Source organism: Sipha flava, unplaced genomic scaffold, assembly GCF_003268045.1.
Source record: "Sipha flava isolate LNK unplaced genomic scaffold, YSA_version1 169_pilon_pilon, whole genome shotgun sequence".
Taxonomy (NCBI): Eukaryota; Metazoa; Arthropoda; class Insecta; order Hemiptera; family Aphididae; genus Sipha; species Sipha flava.
Window position 1 is genome coordinate 705980 of NW_020271881.1, and position 25571 is coordinate 731550.

General features: G+C 31.4%; 1 protein-coding gene across 1 annotated transcript; it reads right to left on the reverse strand.

Annotated features, from left to right (window-relative positions):
* Window positions 1-1316: 1316 nt before the first annotated feature.
* Window positions 1317-25571, reverse strand: LOC112679831 (teneurin-a). The gene is made up of 34 exons (XM_025549755.1): window positions 25349-25571; window positions 25182-25286; window positions 22257-22850; window positions 21963-22157; window positions 20617-20826; window positions 20326-20511; window positions 20065-20211; window positions 19620-19827; window positions 17865-17891; window positions 13894-14013; window positions 13637-13815; window positions 13431-13564; window positions 12421-12663; window positions 12156-12321; window positions 11749-12001; window positions 11444-11679; window positions 10686-10843; window positions 10242-10624; window positions 9479-9620; window positions 9161-9418; window positions 8911-9069; window positions 8356-8593; window positions 8028-8287; window positions 7785-7960; window positions 7589-7721; window positions 7244-7516; window positions 6852-7160; window positions 6472-6788; window positions 6233-6374; window positions 6015-6146; window positions 5689-5946; window positions 4817-4994; window positions 2349-2989; window positions 1317-1625 (listed from the first exon to the last, which is right to left on the reverse strand). Exons 1-34 carry the CDS (start codon window positions 25569-25571, stop codon window positions 1317-1319), a joined length of 7692 nt encoding a protein of 2563 aa, XP_025405540.1.

A 25571-nucleotide genomic window follows, 5' to 3' on the forward strand; every position in this document is an offset into this window, starting at 1 on the left:
AAAGCGATTTCTCGCCCAATACAGCAGTATTTAATAGTAATTTTACAACGTAGGTATCCGTTGTTTTCGTTTATGGTCGAATAAAACAACACACATTATTCGTACGTAAATAAAATGCATATAAATGCAGCACATTTATTCATTAAATATTCATATCGATTATAAGTATTTTTACAATATTATAAATATCTGGACACATCAAGTACGATAATCTTAAAAAACCATCGACAAATATAATTATTATGGTAATTTAATACTGATATTCGGCACCTATTATACAACGGCCGTATAGTAAGGTTATAAGTACTGTACAATAAAATCTGACGCACAGGACACATTTGATAATAAAAAACAATTGTTATAATAATAATGATAATAATAATAATGATGATAATGTAAGGACAATAAAAAATGTCAACGTCAGGGGTTGTAAATGTGTGATGAGGGCAAATTGTAAAAAAATTGAGTAAATATAAAAATAAATTGGTAAGACGATACATGTTTTTTTGGACAAAATTAAATTTCAAATGAATTTTGTCATTAAAAACAGCGGTGAAATCAAGAATTTCCATGGAAATCCAACGAAAATGGATTACACAATTCGCATAAAATAATATATAGCTTTAATAATATATACACACGACGAGGACGTAATATTATAAACTTGAGGTTTATACAATAAACAATACATGTACACAGTAGTAATATACGTATTAACACTTAGAACTAAATATAGCGAATACTATACAGATTTGTGAACAACAGTAATGTTGAAACACACCAGGACGAATCGACGAAAACATAACATAAATACATTTGATACACCAAGCCGTTCTCATAACATCGCGCTCAGGATTCGATGGATTACGGTAATTTTTTTTTATATTTTTTTTTTTCAATCTATCTTCATGGCGTCCTATGTGAAATGTGTGAAAAAAATCCGTTTTCGCAAGATTCCGGGGTGACAATGGTCCACTAAGGGATGGGTCCCTCAAATGTTGAACGCACTACCAGCAGCGTTCGACCGGTGTACGCATATCATGCGAATTTCTATGAAAAGGACTGGACACAATACGAATAGAACGTTTTAACCTAGGGGAAATAAATAACATTACTGCGTTATAACGACGCATATTGGCCACAAGGGAACGAGGTCAGAAATCATATCCGCGAGGATCGATTTCAAGTGACTGAGACGATAACGCGTCGAGAGACCGAACATATTATGAACATTGGTCAAGTTAATGATTTTTTTTTTCTTTCTTTACTTTTTTAAATTGTTTTTATTATTAATATTATTCACGACGCCGCCGTTGTTAGTTTGTCTTGACGAACCGTATGTTGTACGGGTCGTCGCATAGCTCTGGATACCTCTCGGTGTCTCGAATGTACTCGCCGTCGAAACCGTTCGCGTTACCCGACTTGAGAATCTCATCGATTTCGGCCGCCGACCAATCCTTGTTGGTCGGCAGTCCCAGTCGCAGGAGATCCCTCTCCCTGTGCCAGGCTTTTCTCATCACCGATGTCTTCGCGTGGTGCAGCAGCCGCTGCTTCTCATGCTCCAGAGTCGTACCGTACCGCAAATTCATCACCGTGTCCGCGCAGTGTATCCGCACGTCTACCATCTGAAAACGAGGAATGATAATTTTATGGTTCAATCGTTAGTTTATAATTTTTAATTTCCCGAAGGGCTCGTTGCGCACAGAAAACCTGTCCACCCTGTCGCTAACGATTACCGTACGATGATTAGGTTTGTATAATTCACACACCGTAAAATGCCCCCCCTTCCGGGTCTTTGTGGTTCAATAGGTAAATTACGACAAAGGAATACGTTATTTGTCGTATTTTAAGTATATTATATATTAATTACAATGTATTAGGTTTCAGAGCATATTTCATGATCGTAACGTCGTTTCGGGGCATATTTTAATGAATATTGGTCATCGTGTTTCGATCTAAATGTCCAGGTATACATATTGTTATCTCAAATATTCCCAAAATTATAAGATTACATTTTTTGTACGACGGATTTTTCCCCATAGCCTAGAAACAACTCTCGGAAAATCGTTTCGTCCGAATCAATAATTGTCAACAACTTTGAATGTTTATATTCTCTACATATTTATACGGAAAAGATAAATAATTACATTTATAATAAAGTTATTGATTTAATACTCTACTACAGTTGCTTGCTGAAAAAAGTGCGTACAACTATGTAATATCATGATTAGTGATCGATATTTTTTTTAACCACCCCTCGTAATAGCTGTAGACCATTACGCGTAACATACCAAACACACAGGACGTGGCTAATTACGTGATTACGTGCGAGTGTTTTCATCATTTACCTTTCCTGAATTGTTGTCCGATTCTTTTTCGTGGAAAGTGGTGTTCATTTGCGAGCCGAATCTCTTGAGCTGCGCCTTGTCCTCGTTGGCGTGCCAGATGTCTTTTTTGACAAAGTAATAAGCGTCTTGCTGGGCACCGTGTACCACCAAGCTGAATGGCAACAGAAACGTGTCGTTGAACACCGAAGTGAACACGTCCTTGTAAATGGGATTGGCGGTGGACACGCCGTGCACAATCACTCGGCCGTCGACCGATCTGGATAAGTGGATACCGTTGCCGAACAACGGTGCCAGGGACGCGCCCGGCTGGACGCCGTGTGCCTGCGGTCCTCGGTTCGCGTTCTCCTCCACGTCGTTCATGTAGAACGTCATCCACATCGGGTCAAAATACTCGGGCCGGTCCTTAAACGAATTGATCACGGGATCCGCGTGCGTCTTGGACTCCGGTAGCGACGTGAGCTTCCTCTTGGTTAGCAACTTGGTCAGATGGTTGAAGTAAACGGACGTGATGTCCAGCGGCATGTCACCGAGACTGGCCGACATCGATGGCAACAATGACGGAAATGTCGATATCGATTGCGGCATTTGAGGCATGAGCAGCTTCAGGTCGTAACCGACCAAAGACAACCAATAATTTTCATCTGCAACACAATATTTGTATAAATCTAAAATTTAAACGCGTTAAGTTTTTTTTTTTCGTTTGAATGGGTAAGCGTTATTAAAATCATCAACGATGGTTAGAAAAATTTGAAAATCTGAAAATAAAATGAGATCATCTGAAAAAGTCCGGAACCTTTAGCTAATACATAGCGAAAATATTCCAAAAATGTCGGTATGTGAGAAGATTTTTTTGATGGAATATATTATTTGATCCTACACTAACGCAGCGCATGATGTACTGAGATTCCATCGAATATGGTATACAATTCATAAGTCTACAAACATGTGATTTATTTTCATGAACAAATACATCAATAAAAAAAAAAAAATCGATCTGTTATATTTTGAATGATAAAATTAATGCATCAAAAATACCCTACTTATACTTAGTAATATAAACTTCTTCTTCTTTATCTAACTTTTTATAACCTCTAAAAGTTTTCACCACCATCACTAAATTCCTCCATTTTTCTCGGTCGTTTTCCCTAATCGTGAACACTAATTCGCTGAAAGTATTCTTCCACTACGTGTTACTACATTTTCCTCGGTCGCTCACATGGCCTTTTTCCCCGTAGACTTCCACTTCAAAATTATTCTGCTTATATCATTCTCATTTTTCCACTACAAGTACCTTAGTTATTGGATTCTTTGTCCTTGTATGAAACTTACCACTGATGCTATTTCCATTTCTTCCTGTAGTTTTTTGTTGTATTTTCTTCTCCAAGTTCCTTTTTCGTTATCTTATACTCATAAATACATTTCCCTCTGGATTTTTTTCTCAAGTCCTAAGTTTTCTTTAGTAGTACTAGTATGGTAATTTATGCCTCACATCAATATGTAAACGCAGACTTTATTATTACCATGTAAAGCCTTACTGTATTATTTTTAGAGAATACTTTTGATTTCAAGAACTTACTTAGCGCAAAATTGCTTTCTATTTCTTTATTCCAGTCATTTTTTGTACTCGGTATTACTCCTAGGTTTCAAAACTCATTGACCTTTTTAAAAACTAGGGAATCGGTATTAGTGTTGTCTTCAAAATTTGATAATTTCATCATTTTGGTCATATCCTTATTAGTTTTTAAACCTATCTTACTAGCTACTCGTTCAAGCAGTTGGGCAGTCCTTTCTGTATTTCCTACAGAGTTTTCAAGACAATTTAATTCAATCGCAAACCCAAACACTTATATACCCTTATGGCTTTTTTCCAAAGGTAAATTAAATAGAGTACATGACAGCAAATCTCCTGGTTTCAGCCCCGTACTAACTAGTATTGTCAATATTTATGTTAATAATACGAAAAAATTGAAATAATCCTAGTAATCAAAATTAGTGGAGTTGAATTGCACTTATTTTTGGTGACAATTGCACTTGGGTTAAAAAAAAAAGGCAATGACCGAACTGCATTCTTTATCAAAAATCAATAATGGTTCTAGGCTCAAGAAAAATGTTGGAAACGCCATAAGTAATCATTATTTACAAAACATGAAAATACATAGAAAAAACAATCTTATAATATAAGAATAACAATACTTTTATTTACATACGTTATTGTTATAACCATGATTTCAACAAAAGTACAAAATACATTTTCTAGTATAACTTGATTAATGATTGAATATATACAATACCATTACATTTATCATAAAGATAAAATATCATATTTTTTTGATCTAATGACAGTTCTATCACTACTATCTGTATTGGGCCCGTGCGTAGTTCTACATATTTCAATTCAGGTAAAAAGTGTAATGTGACTGTTCTCAAAGAAATAAAATAAAACCATTTCTGACTAGAATACGATTTACCTTTGAGATACTGGCGAGTGGGAATCACATTAATTGGATCGTTGCCATTGAACCTATATAAATGCAATTGCTGAGGCTCTGTTGCTCGAGTCAGCATACCTTCCCATTGAGGTGACATCCATTGTCCAACGAGCGGATCATAGACTTTTCCGTTTGGCATGTGTACTAATGATGTTACCTACGTTTTTTAATTAGAAAATAACATTATAATTATTATTATTATTATTATTTACTAATATACTGAATCAAAAATATATACATTTAATTATTTTAAATAAACAACATTTTATTTAAAACATAAATTAATTATTTATAATACTGACACCGTGTTATTGTTAATTTTTATAAACATGAGCATTTCCAGATTTGATAAAATATACTCATTAAACAACACTTTAATTTTTAAAAATGTAATCATTTAAATCAATTATGATACTATACCAGCGTTTCTTAAACTGTGTTCCGCTGAATCCTGGGATTCCACGAAGATCACTTCAGGGTTCCACGAAACTTAAGTAATTTTTTTAAAAATTTTTATATATTAAATAACAGTGTCTAAACCATATGGAATAATCTAAATTTATATTTACTCTAATTAATTTATTATTAAATATGTATATACAATTATTATTAATTTTATTTTTATTTTAACATATTTTTTGAATTCAATATTATTAAATAATTATAATTTATTTACAAATAATCCTAAAAAAAGCTAAAAAGTTAAAAAAAAAGCAAGAGTTCCACGATAAATGTGGACATTAAAAAGGGTTCCACGGATAAAAAAAGTTTAAGAAACGCTGCACTATACGATGAGTTAAGAGTTTTTTATATACTATTTTTTATGCTTGTAACATCTTTTTATATTTTACCTGGTCTAATAGTCCACCACAAAAATCAATTGGCAAATATAAATACGGGTTTGAATCATAAACGATGTGTCCGTATGGAGATCTCATAATTTCTCGAATGCCTTCTCCGTATTGATTGAAGATCATAACGGGCGTTCCGCAGTGATCAGTGGCCACGTAATACTTATGCCGATGCACTTGAGCATATATTAAAAATCCTCTGTCATCATATGTCAATGACATAAGCTTTCCATCTCTCGGACTAAATATGTTACTGACCTGATGAAAAATTAGTACAATGCACATTAATAAACAATACTGTTGTTTCCACATGGCAATTTACTCACTTCGTTCGGGTTTTTGTGATTGGTATAAAAGAATTGAGTGACATTTCCATAGTTATCTTTTCGAGTGCTTAGTCTATTGAGATGGTCATAGAAGTATCGCACGTCAAACCGACCTCTTTTTATCGCTCGTATCTAATAAATTGTAATGCAATATTTATTAAAAAATTGCATAGGTGCATTATTAAACAAGCAAATTGCTTATTTTTCTTATTTATTACCAAGAGGCCTTTAGAATTGTATTGAAATTTTTCTTCTCTAGCATTTTGCACAACCAAACCCCGGTTATTATACCGGTAAAGACCTTCTCCGAATTTTTCTATTCGGTCCATAACACTGTGCTCCATAGGAATCTTGTTTCCCCTGGAAATAAAGCCCGTTTAAACATCGTTGATATTTCATTTCACTATTAGTAGTTACAATATATGCGCGTGAACTACATGATTATCTCAGTGTTTACCTGTACGTCATGGTCAACATGTTTCCGTTCTGATCATACTTGAATTCCCATGGTTCCTGTGCCTCTACCGACTGCAACTGACCGTCGGCGTCAAACGTGTAATTCTTAACTATCGTATAAGTGTTGACGCCTACGTTATGTGTATATGTACGCGATTGTATGATCCGGCTGTCCAAATCGTACATAAATTCCATACGGAATACTTCCATCTGATGTATTGTGACCGACACGTGTGTCACTTGGAAATAATCGTTCGAAACCCGATTGAATATAGCAGTTCCATCGCTAAGCCTTGTTATGTTCCCATTCGCACTCAACTAAGAATAAAAAGTATTTATTTAAAACGTGTTTCCTACGCATTTAAATACCAAATTATTCACCTCAAATTGACCAAGCAACTTCTTGTTTCCTGTAATCGGACTATACTCAATATGGTATTCTTGTAAGCTCTGACCACCAATCCGGCCTTCAATCATAACCACTCTGAAGTTATCGTCGTACTCGTAAGTAATTTTGGCGTTACTGAGTCCAGTCTTAGGACCATAATCAATTCTCTCCTCGATCAGCAATCCATCGTTGTATTGATAGTCCCAACGGTATTCAAAATCCGTTTCAATGTTCAACACTTGACTGGGCAGTTGTGTGTGTGGATAATATTTCACTTTCGTAATACCGTCCCCATGCACCACCTGTCAGTATTACAGAATTCTTTATACACTTGACATCTATACGACTCTCGGTCATTCCGTTAAAATTGTTAAATGGTATTTACCTGAGACAATTGACCGGAACTGCGATATCTGTACAGAACTCGAGCTCCATCTCCAGGATACACCGTTTGGAGTAGTGCTCCGGTGTAACTGTAATGTTGTAAATATGCTCGGGTCGATCCAGGTGGAGTGTATGTGTACCGTATGAAACCCAATGATGTTTGAGACGAAAACGAATGTTTGGTTCCGGAAGGCAAAATTATATTTTTCAAACCACCAGATTCGTCGTACAAATATCCAAACTTTCGATTCGTGGGGAGTTCGATTTCGGATATCTATAAGAAGTTATGAGATCAGTTTTCACTTCATTAATATATTTTAATAATAAACCAACTGTGATGACTTACCTTGTTCCAACTGTTGTAAACATATTTTATAGGACCTCTGTGGCTCAACAGCTTTTCTATGCACAAACCGTGATGGGTGTATTTGTACTGTTCATGTATCGCACCCCATCTCCATGATTCCAAACGATTGAACCTAATAACATTTTTAAGAACACGTGTACATTTCAGTACGAAAAAAATCGGTTTATGAAGTTACCTGTCGTATGTAATATTAACATAATGTTTCGAATGACCGATCGTCCAAGATAGAGGCAATCCACTTTGGCTATACGTAATGCTAAGCAATGGTGTTGAAGGCTTATCACTGCTATAAATGGTCTCTACTTGCGAGTACTGATTATAGTCAATCATGAGGACAGAACTATTATTGATCTAAGAAAAATAAAACAAGTACATGAGTTACGTGGGTTTTAAGCAAAAAGTGTATCGTGATATTTACAGTCAATTTTCTTCTAATAATGAATTTGGTAGAACCCGCGTCACCGACGAGGGAATATGTCCACAATACTGTATTTGACAATGTACCTCTAGATGACACCTGTCTATTGAAAACCGGTAACATTTCAGCTTCTACGGGCAGAGATAGTTCTAATATGGGATGCTTCGATTCCGCAAAACATTGTACCACCTCTCCAGATCTGGAGCGGAATATGAATGAACCGTTTTTAAAACTAATCGCTTCGCTAATAGCGGAAGCACCTAAAACACAAAACGCATATGTACAATGTTATCATTATTCATATTTATAATAAATGAATAAGACATACTATTTTTAACTATTAGCTTTTTGTAATCATTTCCTTCCATTTTAATAACAATGTGATCTCTATGTCCATCTAACGAAATCATACTGATAGGGTTGTGCAAAGGTGTGAGTACGTTAACTTCGAAACCGTCGTCTTCCATTGATATGTGAGATGAAAGTTCGAAAACTTCACCCGTCGGAAGCACAACGTCAGTAAGTCGACCCAATTTGTCATAGTTGTAAATAAATAGTGATCCACCCTGTATAAGGTTAGAAAAAACATAATTAATACAAATATATCGTTGATAATTATTAATATTATTTATCAATTCGTTGTAATACAAAACAATGTGGTTAGCTTATAAATATATTTGTAACTTGTATTAGTAAAACAGTATTATATCTGGGTCTGACAAGTATTTGAGAATAGTTATTTACAGCATTTAAAAAAAAACTTTTAAATTAACTAATGATCCATAATTAATATACCGAATATACGATTGTGTTAAGAAAACAATGACACGTTTTGGAATGAACGTAAATGTATGTGTTCGTAAATATCTAATATCGTACGTACCTCTGCAGTAGAATCAGAACGACTCGTTAGAAGTCCAGTGGTACTATCGTAATTAAATGTGATTTCTGATCTACCTTTTTCCGAAAATTTAATGAGATTGCCCGCACCGGATATCACAAGTTCTGATTTATAATCTTGTGAATTTTCTATAGCGCTCACCTGTAGAACAAAAAAAAAAACGTGATTAAATCATTGAGTGTATTAGTACAGATCACATAATTTTTGTAAGTAATGTTTACAATTAACTTACCACATTGCTATAGTCTCTCAAAAATAGCATTTTATTTCCTGAACTATCCGTCACAGTAGATAGTTTTCCAAAACTTGTATTCTTTGAATACAAGAACGTGTACCGTACTTTTCCAGTCATTAAATCATGAGTAGCTGTATGCTGCCCATATCTATTGAAAATGTAAATCTCTCCGGTTGCCGGATACGGTATTTGGTACTCACCGTTCAAATCGTGTGATGGCAAATAGGGTTTTAGTGCAAGAATGTGAAGGTTGCCCTAAATTGTAATCGAACCGATTATATTGTATGCCAGTCTAAAACTAAAATAACCATTTACCTGATCCGCAATATTAAGCACTCCGTCCGGAGATGCTATAATAGCTGATATTGTTGTAAATTTAGCAGTTATAGATAAAAGATGTTCTCTAGACCCGTTTCCGCATTGACATGTTGCGTTGGAGCTGTCACAGTCGCATTGCCTAAACATAATACGCGAAAAGGTATTAATTTTGTTGGTTTTCGGCACAATATAACCTCAACATTGAACTGTATACTTTACGGTATATATATGCATATATATATACACTGTATTATAGACAATGATTGTAAGGAAATTTAAATATTGTATTTATACATTATATGTATCGACTAATGATTGGGTATCTAATTGATAACTATAAATTTTAAAATAAAAAAAATTACACAAATTTATAGCATGATCGATAAATTATTAACCTAGTTATTAATAATCTATTACTTAAAAATAGTTTTAAGATAAAATTCTGATTTTATTTTGTTATTTTTAACATGTCATTATATATAATTGAACATTTTTATAGTAAATAAATAAATAATTTTTGAATTTAAACCCGGCAGTTAATAATTCTATATTCATAATATAATACTGTTTTTGAATGAAATAACGATTAAGTTTTAAAAATATATATATTTATTGTTAAAGATTCACAACTGTGTTATTAATTAAATTCATAGGTACTATTTAAAAAAATCTAAATTTATTTTTAATGCGATCTTATTAACTGTGTGTATAGATGACTACAATTAGAGCGTTGGATTTAAATGTTAATATTTATATTTACTTTTGAGTATTTTGTGCTAGTTGGTAACCAGCAAAGTGTGATATGTATCCAGCTGAATTGACCACCTTAATAGTGTTGACTTTTCGAGAATCACTTTGAGCAATGTATAAATCACCATACGGACTGAAAGTTATGCCTAGAATCGTACCAAGAGATGTCTGAGTAGCTTTCAAAGACTCTGTCATTACTTCTTGGTTTTCATGTATAGTAGGCTTTTTGCCACCCTTGTCCACTTCGTTACCCGAGTAACAATGCAATGGTGAGCCCGCTATGATTTTGACACGGTGATCGTTCGTCACCTTTAAAACCACTCTATCGTCGGTGATGTGCAAACTTTCGTCCAAAGGATTTAGTGCTAAATTTGTAGGCCATTGAAGTTGTACCTGGTGAAATATGATATAATAAGAAGGTTTTCTTAATTCTACTCTGATAATCTTTTCGTACTTGTGACGTGGGTACAGCAATTTTACAAGGCATTGGTTGCCAAATATTATTATGTTTATGATGCCCTATTAGTGTATGAATTATACCATGACGATTTATCACTCTAATATTAGTTCCATCAGCTAAGTACATAGTTCCGTCAGAAGATATTGCAATGCCTAAAAAAAAAAATATGCATATAAAAAATTATGTTAAATTATTATTATTTTTATTTTTTTTTTTTTTATAAGGATTTAATTATTTGATAACATGTTTAATTAAATTAAAAAATTGATGTGAAAAAAAAAATGAAATACTAAAATAATAATTATACAATAGGAAATTGATAATCAAAATTCTCTTATCATTAATATAATATTTTTAATTGGTCATTCGTACAAATATAATCTTAATGATTAGAACTTGGAATAATAAATAAAAATATATCACTTACAAAGTAAGTTTATACTATCAATAACAATGTTTTATAATGTAAACTTTATAAATATTTATTATTTAATTTATTAAAAGAGTTTTACCTGCGATAGAACTAAATGCTTAGACTCTAAACTTTACAGTATTAATATGAAGTGGTGTTTTATTTTAAGAACGAATGTGGTGAATACAAAAAATGTATTTTGAAGACGTAAGGTAACATTTAAGTATTCATTAAATGTACTTATAAAAACAATTTTTTTTTTGTTTTTTAATAAATTTTAGTAAATATATTTTAATTTTTAAATGTTTGTTCTAATCATTTATTGTTTTATTTAACAAACCTTTAGGATTTGATAGTTTTGCTTTGATTGCAGGTCCTCCATCACCACAGCTACTTTGATCACCTGGTATACATCGTTCTCCGGAACCAACGTATACTTCATAATTGATTGTAGGATCCACTACCGAGTTGGTATTTGACACCCGAAGTATTTGATGTTTTTCCGGATCGGAAACGTACAAATGTCCGTCGGTGGGAGATAAACATAAATAGTATTGATATGACACTTGAGTGGCGCTGAAAAAAAAATACACACATTTAAGACTTCTAACAACGTGCATGTTTTAATACGTTTAAAATAGGTACCTGAGCTGTAATACTGTGAACACGTTTCCTTCTGCCGTTAGTTTTCTAATGAGATTGAAGTCTCCGACATAGAGACTGCCATCAGGACCGCTGGCTAATGCTATAGGCGATAACAGTCTTGTGTCTTTGGCGATTCCGTTACAGTCTTTGCAGTTCAACGGCCTTTGCATACCTGTGCCTGTGACGACGTGTAACGTGTGAGGATACTGATGCTTGAAATACAGAATCGAGCCGTCGCCTTTTTGTAAAATTCCTGAAAACCAACAAGTTCTTGTTGAAAACCGTTTTTACGGGTTGTACGTGTGTGGAAAATCAGTTCGGGGCATATCGTCACCATTTAACGGATGACTATTATGGACCGTCCATATATTCGATCAAGTTTTTATTTTAATTACAAGCTATTTTACCTTCGTGGAAGTTATAATGATGATGCACATCTAAGCTCCATCCACCTATGTCTGATATGTCCACGTCAAAACCCTGTAGAACAGCCATCTGTACTTCCCACACTATTTGATTACAAGTCTTATACTCGTAACCAATTAACACTTTAGCTTTCGCGATTCCATACACCTAGGAACGCATTTCATAATGGACATTAAATGTGAAATTTTCTCTTTCATTTGGTAGAAATATAATCTAAAAGTGTGTTACGCACGACGGGAAAATTACCTTTTGTTTATAAACATTTCGTTTATCCCAAGTAAACGTGTACTTTAAGTTGGGATCCGCTTCAAGTACATGATTGTAAATAGAGCCTTCAATTTCAACTGAGATATGCACGACTTTCAATTGAGGTGATATATCAGATTGAGTGAGATGAATAATTAAATACGAATAATACCCAGTTGCCCAACTGCTTCTGTATATTAGGTTCAGATTTGAACCAGGAATACCAATACTTTCTTGAAGTAACTAGAAATAAAAAGTACCAATGATTTTTATTTTTTTAACTATAACTGAATATTTTCACGTATTCTTACTGTTTTTTTGTTTACATAGTTAGAACTTAGGGTGAAATGTGAATTACATTTTTATTTGCACCGTATTGAAAGTTTTTATTAAAAAAACAAAATCGAATCTACAAGTTAATTGTAATATTCCAACTAATCCATCTCGCTACTGTAACTTTAAACTTTGTTGTATCCAAGGTCACTACATCATAACCGAAACCACTATTTAATCTTTTTCTTTACCTATTTTCCTTGGGTGTTGTCGAAACAACTATTTATTAAGTTACTTTAATATTGGAAGACAGGTTATTATTTAATATGTTAAACGGGTATATTTTATTAGTATAAGCGAATGAAAATATTAATATTATTTTTATTATATATTATATATTAATTTTCCTAGTTCTCGACCACTTTATGTATTATGCCCAAATATCTGCGTATAAATATGGACGTAGTGTCGATACTTATTTAGATATAATGTAACCATACTTATGTGTAGACCGGTACTGTTAATCTTACAGCATTAACTCATCGGACTATCAGTACATTTTATCTCAGTATAAATAAATTTCATTTATAAACTTAAAATTGTCTATTTATTATTACTTCAAACTTATATCATCGAACGTGTGAACAGCAACAAAGGTGACTTTGTCGTTAAAACGTTTTAAGTCAATCTTTAATCAGACCGGCTCACTACAACTTTACTAACGTATTAAATTTTACCTGCGTTTCAGCGAATATAACACTTTTTCCAGGCATTCCTCCGATTTTCTCTGGCAACCATGTGGATATGATCTGTGGACTTTCCTTATGATGAACGCACGGTGTTACATTGTACATGTTTTGTTCGTATAAACCTATAGCGGAACATGAGATTTCATGAAAACGCGCGTCGTATATTGTTTCAGATTATTAATTAACGGCCATACCGTTGGTGTCCATCGGAGGTTCCTTGAACGAATCCATGTCATCGTTTATGGTCATTTTTATCGGCGGTAAAGATACGATCTGGTTCCAGGGTACGTATAACGTTTTGGTCTGAGGCCTAAACGGGCTACGTTGGAACTGGAGGGTCACCGCTTCGCCACCGTTGACCATCACGTCGAACCTAAGCACGTAAAGTGACAATTATAATATTACGTGTAGAAAAGTAACCGGAGACTTCATGGCGATCAATTTTATTTACCATCCACCAGTTCTGGTTAGCGTAAATCCAAATCTTGAATCTCGGTCCACAGACACCCGAATGCCTATAATTCCTAACCCTTGTGGCGATAACACTTGGCCCCGCACTACGGATACGCGTCTAGAGAAGAAACATATTTACATTCAATACGCAGTTAATACTGAACATCACAACAAAGTCATCATCAAATTGATTAGGTACTTTTTTTATTTTTCATTTTTTTTTATCTTCCTGTTGATTAATCAGTTGATAAATCAATAATTATATCATAAATAAAAATAGTTTATTATTGTTTATAATTCAAATTATTTTTAATTTTAACCATTCTTAATTGCGTGTTGAAAATAAATCAACATACTTAAATATTTTATCATAATTTTTTATCCGTTAATTGTATTATTTAAATATTTTAACATTAGTAAATTATCAAGTCACACGGGCCTTTTCATAATATTATTATTGAACATAAAACAGTAGGGACACCAAACTAAACACATTTATATAATTGTTTATAAGAAAAAACTTATCAGGTATATTTTTATGGATTAATTATCGGCTAAGCATTAAGCACTCATGACAAAAAAAATTATTATTATTGGGAAATATTGAAACAATACATTATCAAATTTTACATCGTCTTCGTATCAAGTTTTTAATATTATTATTATAATAAATAAAGTTTAAGGAAGGTTGTAATAGAAAAATAAAATAAAATAACATGGATTCAATAAAACAATTATTTTATTTTTTTTATGATATTTAAAATGTTCGTCTTAAAACGTTTACTAACGTTTTATATTAGTCTATTTATGTACTAAATTTGTATATTTAATAATTATCATTATTCATCTTTGATGAATCATATTTTGGACAAATAATATTTTAATATCGCTTTTCACTAATTTTTTAACGATGAATATTTATGACTCTAGAATTTAAATTTTTAAATTTTACAATTTAAATCGGCCTTGGCTCATTTAAAAAAATTAAAAAACCTTTGCCGATGAATAAATTATTAAACAACAGTATTAATAATAGATTATTTATTTATTTTTGTTAATTAGTATTAATCAAAACGTTTAGTCTTAATCCCATATTTTTAGAAAAAGTTCTGGTCAAGAAATATAGAAATATTACCACTGTAATAATTATTTATGAGTTTGAACTTCAATGCTTAATGAGTCTGAAAATGTCTACTCGTGGTTGATTTTTACAACACGATGAATTAAAAAAATGTTAATAAAACGAACAAAATATCAGTCGACTATATGTAGTTTGAGTATTGAACGTTCAGTTCCTGTTTAATGTACCTAATACTCATGTAATAATATGTACAATTGTTTTTATACACGGCGAATATTTGGGTGGTGCACAAAAGTATAATATTATGAAAATACCATTAGTGTGACACGATAAATATAAGATAAACACATATTGAAAATAAAATAACGGAATCGAACAGCGAAACAGTTGGTAAATCTAAAATATTCAATGATAATAGTATTAATAATAATAAAAATTATAATAATAATAATAATAATAATAATAATAATAATAATAATAATAAAAATAATAATAATATAAAATCTAAAGATAACAGAAGATACAAAAAAGACATCACAAATTAACAAGCAACATTTACAGGCGCGTGGAATAAATAGTTGATTTATTTCCAATTCGGCTTTTGGCTTTTTATAACAATTTTGCATTGGATTAAAAATAAGTACACCATTAAATGTATACATGGACTTAATGGATGATAAGAGAAAATTGTTGTTACAGCTGCATGTGATTTGTTTGTAATGAAAAAAAGAAGTCCATTCATTAAATATTATCAATGCTATTTGTTTTAAAGTATTTATTTCTAACCGTGAGTATTGATTTATCATCGTATTGTTAGTCGTATTATTAACATGTACATAAACGATTTATAGTAGTTGATTAAAAAATATTGAAAACGGTCATTATTTTAAACTGTTAATAAGATATAAATTAATAATTTATACGTATATATATATATTTACAATAATATGTTACAACATTATACGTTCACATGCAAGAAGCGAAATACTTTAAAAAAGCATAAATTAGACATAAGCAACGTGTTTATAAGTATGTTAATTATGACCAATATTATGTAAAGTTGTGTGCAGTTTTAAAAATTATTTTTACTGTGTAATATACAGTAAAGTTAATAATATCTTACATGCAGAAACGCAGTATTGTTAAATTTTGATTTTTTTGTCTTTTTTAAATACACAAAAACACATTTACGGATATACATTAATGCATTTAATCTGTAGATAAGAAAAATAATGAAAACTTGTTGCAGCAGCATCAAAACACTTCAAATGGATCGTTCCGATCACAATACACAGAAATACATGAAAATCATTGACCCGATCAAATTATACAATTATAATACTATTCTACAAACAAATTAATTCAAATCTAATAATTGTTCAACATAAAATAAAATACACTTATAATGCGTATTATATATGATGGTCGTTTTGCGAAATGGTCAACTCTCAAATCTAGTTTATAATATTCGATGTAAGAATTTTGAAGTGTAGAAACAAAAAAATTTCACACAAAAAGTATCTCAACATTTAATTAGAATATTTAAATAAACGTATATTAAACGTATTTTAAATAAAAGTATAATTAAACGTGAAATCACAATATTCATGAAATCGTAGGGAGCTGCCTATACTACGCATTAAACAATTGTTCGGCTTAAAAGTTTAAGGCAGCAGCATGGTACAAACTAATATTAAAAATGATCATCTATTAGTGATGTATTTTTTTTTTTTTTTATTACAATCTTAAGTTTACATAGTAATCATGAAGTAACATCGCGTATGAGGAAGACAAAATATACAACTCTGATATTATGATGGATGATGAAAATAAAATGTTGATGAAAAATATTAAAAGTTATAATCAACATACATAATAATATATAACAACAACAATGTCATTATTATATTAATTTAATATTATTTATTATATCATATATTGATACAGCGCACTCGTATCGATCCATCTCTCATAAAAATTTTAATTGTGTATATATTCTTAATTTTACTTTATTTTTTCAATTAAAATAAATAAATAACTTATAAAACAAAATATATCAGTGCTAAAATATTTGCTTCTAATGCCTATGCTAAATACTACTGGACGACACATATAGAGACACATATGACACAAAAACAAAATTTTAGATACCTGTATACTGTAAACATATCGCAAGAGCATCAGCTGAGGTTATCTGTATTATTATTAAACTAACCAAAATGTGTATAATATAAAAAAAAAAAGGCATACAATTTTGATCAACAACGTAGATTTTTGTATTTCTTTTTTTTTTTTTGTCTTTCATTGTTATAATTTATGAAGTAGTGTAATATAATGTTCGTTTACATTTTGCAGGTGGAGTTTTACTTTAGCATAATTATATATATAAATATATTCTTATTAATCATTAGTCACGTGTTTTAATCCCGCAAACGACATCGACACACACACATATATATGTATATTTGATTACACAATATATTCCCATGCTGTTACCTTATACTTTCATTTGATTATTTGTCTCATTAATAATATTCAACTGTTAACCGGATAATACAGTTCGTAATTAATTTACGAGGGAAAAAGTTTGTGTTAATTATAGGCAACAAAATTCTACTCATTCTTGATGAAGTACCAAAATAAAAAACAAGTCTTAAATTAATCTGGGTTAAAAATTTCGCAAACAACAAATTATAAAATTATCATATATTGTTATAATCAATTAATCATTTCTTAATTTGTTTACCAAAATGAGAACAAAATGATGAGCAATCTGACTATATGTGCTGTCAGAAAAAAACCAAATACAAGCTTTATGAAATATTAAAAAAAATTTAAAAAAAATAAAAACCAAAAACAAAATTACAATTTATAATTTGTAAACTTACCCAGGTGTAAAGGAGTTCCAAAAGTCACTATGGTACATATTCGTTTCGAAGTGTACGAGGACGGACAATAGAAAAAAAAAGAGAAAGAAAAAGAGAAGGAATATTACCAAAATACTATTTTAAAATATATAAACAGATTTATATATATAAAAAAAACATCTTATCGACTAACTTTTATAAGTTTTAGACATCTTAAACAAACCAAGTATAGAAATCATATAAAATCTATTTAACCGACCCAGCCGAAATGTTATAGACATTTTCCAATTTATACACAAAAGTGTGGCGGAGTTCGTTGGTTAAGACATGATAAAATATATGGCTTTTTTATTTCTTCAGTTCTCAAAATGATTTGGTCGAATTAACAAACATTTCTAAACATTAGATTTGTTTAAGATGCCTAAGATTAATTTTTTTAAATATTAAATTATGTCGTTCGTAGATTTATGAAAAAAATTAGATACTTCGACCTACTAAAATATGTGTTGCGTGTTTCAATTTTATTATTATTTTGATAATTGAATCAATACAATAGTATACCGTCTTAACAGCGTTAAAATTATTTTATTTGGTTGGTTTTTTTTTCTTTTGAAATTCTATAACTGATGACCAAAACGAACTCCACCTGCATTTTGAAAATTCCCGTAATGCATGTTTTTCTCATGTCGATCTTGATATGCTCATAATATCAAGCTTGTCGTTTCACAATAACGTAATTAAGTATAATGTAAAATATACGTAAATATATATGTATATAATATTTTATGTACGTATATAAAATATTGTTTGCCGAAAGCCAAGCCTTTTGGAACAACATTTATATTCAGAAAGGATACTACACAGGCAGCTACTTATTACAAATAAAGTAAGAAATGAGTCACAAGTATCTTTTTTTCGAGACGTACACAATGGAATTTTGACATATCTATGTAATAAAAGCGTTAACACACACAACACAGTGTTGAAAATAAAAAAATAAAACAAGTAAAAAAAAAAAAAACATAAAATAAATAAAATATAGTAAAATCCCAACCAATCTCATACACCTTAACATATTATTATTATTTCTTCACGGTTATTGAAGATTTTATTTCAATACAATAAAATAAAATGTATAACGAAACAAATAATTATTGCGATTGGGATTACAACGAAGCTTATGAAAATATTCCTACTATTAGATACAATATAGTTGTGCACGTTTTCGATAGGGTCTAACAATCCAGCACTTGGCACTCGATCAAATATTTCTAAATTACTTATTTTTGGAAGATATAAGGATATTCTATCTTAAATTGTGTAAATCGATAAAACAAAACAAACGATATTTATTTACAGAAAATCCATTTTTTTGAACGAATACCAGAATTATTGAAATACTACAATTCAAGAACCAATCAATTATTACTTTCCAACAAAAATGAACCGTTGAACTTGTTCTTATGATTTCAGCCCAAGACACACTTCCATCATTGTATCCAATTCCAGTATCATTTATAATTATGTGCAATAATACGTAAATAGTAAATGGTCTATCTAAAACAGTTTTATATTTTCTAAATCCCTATTGAGTAGAATATGTCGTTTAATATGCGGACAGTAGAATAGCGTTACTATTGTAACATTAAGTTTTTCACATTGAAAAGTATTCAGAAATTGTGTTTACCGTGTGAATCATTATACATTTCTTCTAACATAGTGATTGAAATATATTTTTATGTATGTATAGGTGTATTGATGTGACCAAACACTTACCTCTCGCTGTATTCGTCCAAATGCGCATAGCTCTGGACACTGTGCTCTTCTACCAAAAATTTCACCCTTTGATAAAACGAAGCAGTCACCGACGGTGGTTGTTTCCTTAGTAATACATCGAGCGGATCATTGGACGCTAAGCACATTATGTGCTCGGCACAAGAGGGAGAACTACAGCATTCACTGTCCGAACAATCAGTCATGCCATCTAAACGATACCGAGTGATTATTCGTTTAAATTTTTTTTTTCCACCCCGTGGAAAAATATTCTACTGTTACAGTTCATTGTATTAGTGGAATGCGAAAACTAATACAACGCTTCGTGTGTTATAGTTAAAAACATAGAGTTGATAATAATAATTTGATTGAAATTACGGATTTTATTATTTTTTTCTAATCCATGTCTTATGTGTTATATTAAATTCAATATACATAAGTAAAGTACCTTGATCATTGTCGATTTCGTCACTGCATTCCATTTCCAGGCGAACGGAACAACTTTCCCCTTCCCATCCATCGTCACAAACACAACTGTACATATTATTAGCCAAAACGCAATTACCATGATTACCGCAACCGTTATTGCAACCCTCTAAAAAAATAAAATGAATATAATCGTATAATTTACAGGTAACTTATAGCGTAGCACTCGCAGAACCATTTCGATTACATACTCGAAAATTGAATCAAAACTGTCGTAACTTACGAAAAGTGCAATGTTTGCCATTCCATCCTCTAGAGCACACACATGTTCCGTTTCTACATTGTCCGTGTTCTAAACATCTTTCGTCACAAGGAAGTTGGTCACATTTATCACCTGTCCACCCGACATCACATTCACATTTACCTTGATCGCATTTGCCGTGCGCCCCACAGTTAAGATTGCATAATGCTGGAACAAAAACCAAACATTATTTTACAACCAAAAAAACCACGAGTTTTAATGGTATGTATACATGGTATAATTTTAATGGTAGTATACAAATAATGATCCTACCTTGTGAACAATCCGGCCCAGTCCAAAATTGATTGCAAACACAAACTCCCGTTTCCAAGTCGTACGCACCGTGATCCGAGCAACGGGGAAGACATTGAAACACTTGTTTGTTCATCAGTGAACAGTCTTCGCCCTGCCATCCAGCCTTGCAATAACATTTGCCGGACACGCATATTCCGTGTCCTGAACAACTCTTATCCATACAGTCCACTAGATAGAAGGAAAATAATTTTTATACTTCAATAAAGTTATATATTTTTTTTTTTTTTTTTAGTATGCATAGGCGCAACTAGAGCTCTATTTCTGGATGGGCTACATTTTAATGCTATCACTAACTCGCTTCACCCACATACCCCCATTATTGATTATCAACACTAATATATTTATATTTATATTGCTGAGAAGTCCTTACCTGTAATGGTTAATAATTACTTTCAAAGAAGAATTTTTTCACTTACAGACTAGCTACCTAAATAAATTTAAATAAAAAAGGATAAAAATATGTAATTGATAAAATATACAGTTCTGGCTATTAAATATTTATTACAAAATTAAATTAACATTATTTTTCTGTCCTTTTCTGCAAATTTGTTTAAAATATCATCCAAATTTACTTTGTTAGTTATATCTCTTTCTATATTCAAAATAGATAAAAATGTAAAGCGATCTTGTGCCATGGAGGATCTTAGCCAATTTTTTATTCGTCTCATTGAAGAAAATTCACAAGTGGCTGAACTTATGGGAATAGATAAAGCCACTTATAACAATTTAAAAAGGTTCGGATATGTTTGTTTTTCAACAACTTCTTTTACATCATTCAAATTGAAATCGTTTACACTATACTGCGATATAATACAAATTAAAAACACCTTACAGTTTATAAACTAAAATTAATTATAATCAAAACTCTCAGCGATAACAAGCATTGAGAAACGCAGCCTGCAAAACAAATATCACGGACCACGGTTTTCAATTTTCTTATCTTATTCTAAGACCATCAATACGCATGTTTATTGTTTATGTACAACATTTACGACACGGGCTAGTTATATACTCTTCGTCCGTGATTAGCGATAAAATGTTCATAAAATGAACCTGGATTATTGATAATTAACCGTAAATAATAAAATGTTTGATAATAATATAATGAAAATATTCATATTATTGATAAATTTAAACTTCTAAAGACAATAAACCGTTACACAATACACATAACTAATGGGATTCGGGAATTACACATTACGTTCAAAAACTGGGTGGGCTACAGACAAAACTGGGTAGGCTAAGCCTACCCAAGCCCCCCCTATTTGCGCCTATGTTTCTATGGATCAATCACTAAGCAGTACCTTCATTACAGTCATCCCCTTTCCATCCCTGTTGACATTGGCATTTACCATTTTTACAAACACCGTGCCCGGAACAGTCGGCCACTCTACAATCCGTTTCTGGGATGTCACATTCAGTACCCTTCCAACCTTCTTCGCAATGGCAAAGACCTCCACCATATTTCCCGTGATTAGAACATAACATCGGACAAACGCCTAAATAAACGTAAATAATATATAAATACATCGTGTTTATGATACCTATCTACTATGTATCAAAAGAGCGCATAATATATGGTTAATTAAATCATTTACTTTTAGAACAGTCATTCCCTTGGTATCCATCAATGCAGTCACACTTTCCGAGGTAACAAGAACCGTGCCCGGAACATTCGTTGGGACAGGTCGTCGAAACGTCTTCAGCTTCTGCAATCTTGAGCACTACCGTGTGCGGTCGAAGGTCGTCATTGTAAATCGACAAAAACCATCGACCCGTGTCCAAATACTGGATTAGAGTTACATTAACGACCATCGGATCCTTTTCAGTCAAATCGGCTGATCTGCGACTGAGCCTGTTGTCTAATCTGCCTCCTTTGATAAACTCCGAAAAATCGTGTTGCGTTATGCTGGGCGCTACGTTCCGTCGACCATACACCGCGAAATTGGCTCCCCATGGTAACGTCAGGTTAAGTCTCATGAACACTGGTTGCTTGTTGTGAAACTCCAAGTTCCAAAAATGGTACGGATATACGTTGGAACTGTACGGAGTACTGAAACTGGTTATTTCCAAAACCGAAGGCCATTGATACCTTGTATACTGTCGGTGCAAATCATTTCGATCATCTGGAGGCTCGTCGTTGCTAAGTTTTTTTGATATATTTGCAACAGTAGTAGTGCTCAACGGTGGTACTAAAACAAAACGAGTTATGTTCAGTTCGGAAGAAATAAGAGTATTACGTAAACGAAGAAAAATTAAAATCAACGTTGAACCTGTTACGTGAAATGCTAAGTCATAAATAATGAATTCAAATTAATTGATTTGATTCATGTCATATCATCAGTATAATTGAGGACAGAAACTAATTTTCACATGATATTGTGTGTACTATTTGCACTATAGATCTCGATTGAAAACGTGATTCATATGTATGTGAACACGGAATCCATGAACACGCAATTAAAAAAATTATATTCACGTATACTGAATACAACGGAATTTAATATACGAGTACACGTGTTTTAGAATATTGGTCTATTTACGTATTCACAAATTTTTTATCCATCACATGTATTGTTCACCGAGATCTATAATGGTTTTATTATTTCGTTTGAACGATTATTAAAATGTATGACAATCAGTATTACCTATGTATTTACAGTGTTACTTTATAAGTGGATAATTTTATTGAGACGTTAAATCTCAAATAAAATCAATTATCGAATACACAAACAAGTTTTTACCCATCATGGATATTAACTCTACATGGGCGTAGGTAAGTGAGGAGTTTTGGGTGTTCAAACACTCCCCGAAATAGTTCGAATTGTCATTGATTCTTTTCTTCGCCAAAATGCTAAGAAGGAATTTAACCAAATATTTATAACGACTTCAAAAACTTTAACTGATGTTGATGGCACAATGAGTGTACCAAAATTAAAAAAAAAAAAAAAAAATTAATCGAGACAATTATTAAGATTCTACGCCAGAAGAATATTATAGAAAAGCACTTTTTATACCATTTCTTGATCATTCTATAATAAATTTAAAAAGTAAGTTTGAACAGCATTAGGATTTAATTTTATATTTTCAAAATATTATACTGAATAATGTTGTTTTTAAAAATGAGAAATATATTATTAATTTATGGTATTTTTACAAGACAATAATTTTGGATCATCAACAGTTTAATTTGGAATATTTACTGTAGAAATCCAAATGGATAAGAGAAAAAGAAGATTGTAGACCATACTCAACACTTAAAGCATTTTTAAAATGTGATTCTGAATTTTTTCCAAATATAAAACAATTGTTAACTATTATTTCTACACTTCCCGTATCAATTACTACTGCAAAAAGAACTTTTTCAACATTACGACGTATTAAATTATATTTGAGAAATTTGACAAAAAATGAAAGATTTACTGGACTTTGCTAAGCGTTCATCGTGAAATTAATATTGACCAGAAAGAAGTAATCAATATTTTTAAACTTCAACTAAGAAAACAAGGTTTTATCTTATAATTTTTTTTTATATTTTTAAATTTGTAATTTATATGGACAAAATATTGTGTTGGTATTCAATTGTATTAAATAAATAATTCATATTTAATTTTAATGTTTTATAGTACTCATATAAATCTAGACCAAAACCCCCTCCAAAAATATTTCCCACCTACGCCCATGCGACTCTATAATTTATAATAATTATTATTAAAATGCTTAATATAAAGAATAATCCGAAGAGAATCAAACTGCCAAATAACTAATTAAGTATAAAAATAACAAGTATACAGTAATAACAGAGAAGTATTACGAAAATCAAAAAATAATACTTTTATAACTTTTAATTATTAAATATTTGTGTATTAAAATTTCACAAAGAATAAAAATTAATTTATAGTTAAAAATTATTCTCATAATTATTTTGACGTTTAAAAAAAAAAATATACTAACTTTGTAATGCTCCTAATACTCGTGTATAAAAATATAAATTAAAATTAATAGTGTATAGACTATAACATTAAACATAAATCATTTCATTGCAAAATATAAATATTTTTCATGTCATATTTTCGAAACTTTTAAATAAGAAAAATAAATTAATAAAATTTGATTAAAGCAATTTAAGAAAATGATTTTTTTTTTTTTAAATTCTAATTTATATTCCTAGGAAAATAAAAGACTAATTTTAATCAAGTTGTGTAGTTTGACATTGACTGTGATTTATTTCATATTTGCACTAGTTGCTACTACTAATTAGTTTTCATTATATGAGTCAGTTTTTCACTTGGCGTAACAAAATTAATTAGTATACAAATAAGTGAAGTCATTGATTATTTAGTACAGTACACAGTGTTGATGAAAAAGTGAAACTCCAAAACTTGTTTCTGGACTAACGCAGTTCGGAAGTTCTACAGACGAATGACATTTATTCCAATATTATACATAGAATGTTACTGATGTGTACGACAATGACCGGTACTTGACTAATTTAGATAAGACAGAATACAAGATTTGTATACCTTCAGTAGTGAGTTTTAATGGGTTTTCTAAATCCATGGCGATGTCCCGCGCTTTTTCCATAAAAACACATTTTTCTCTCGTGTCTGTACATGATTTCTTCACCGCTATTATTACAAAATAAACCTCAGTCAATCACTGTTGATACTTGAGCGAAGCGTTTACTCACCCATCGAATAAATAAGAAATGTTGTGATCACAAAGGTCACAAATACCAACAGTAAAAAACTGCATTTCCAAGTACATTTTAAATTGCATTTTTGCTGTATCTCTTGAAATCTTGAAGTCGAATATGGCGAATATTGTGAACTCAGAGCCGTGGACCTCAATGGAAAAACTGGAACAGGCGGATTAGCCCTGGAGTTTGTATTGAGCTCACCAGGGAACATCAT

What these genes read in the sequence shown, in the direction of transcription:
- LOC112679831 (XM_025549755.1), bottom strand. Translation starts at nt 25,571, where the DNA reads ATGATGTTCCCTGGTGAGCTCAATACAAACTCCAGGGCTAATCCGCCT. An exon ending in CTAGCACAAAATACTCAAAA is followed by an intron (nt 9,621 to 10,241) that starts GTAAATATAAAT and finishes TATTATGTTTAG; the next exon opens with GCAATGCGACTGTGACAGCT. An exon ending in TTATTAGAAGAAAATTGACT is followed by an intron (nt 7,961 to 8,027) that starts GTAAATATCACG and finishes TATTTTTCTTAG; the next exon opens with ATCAATAATAGTTCTGTCCT.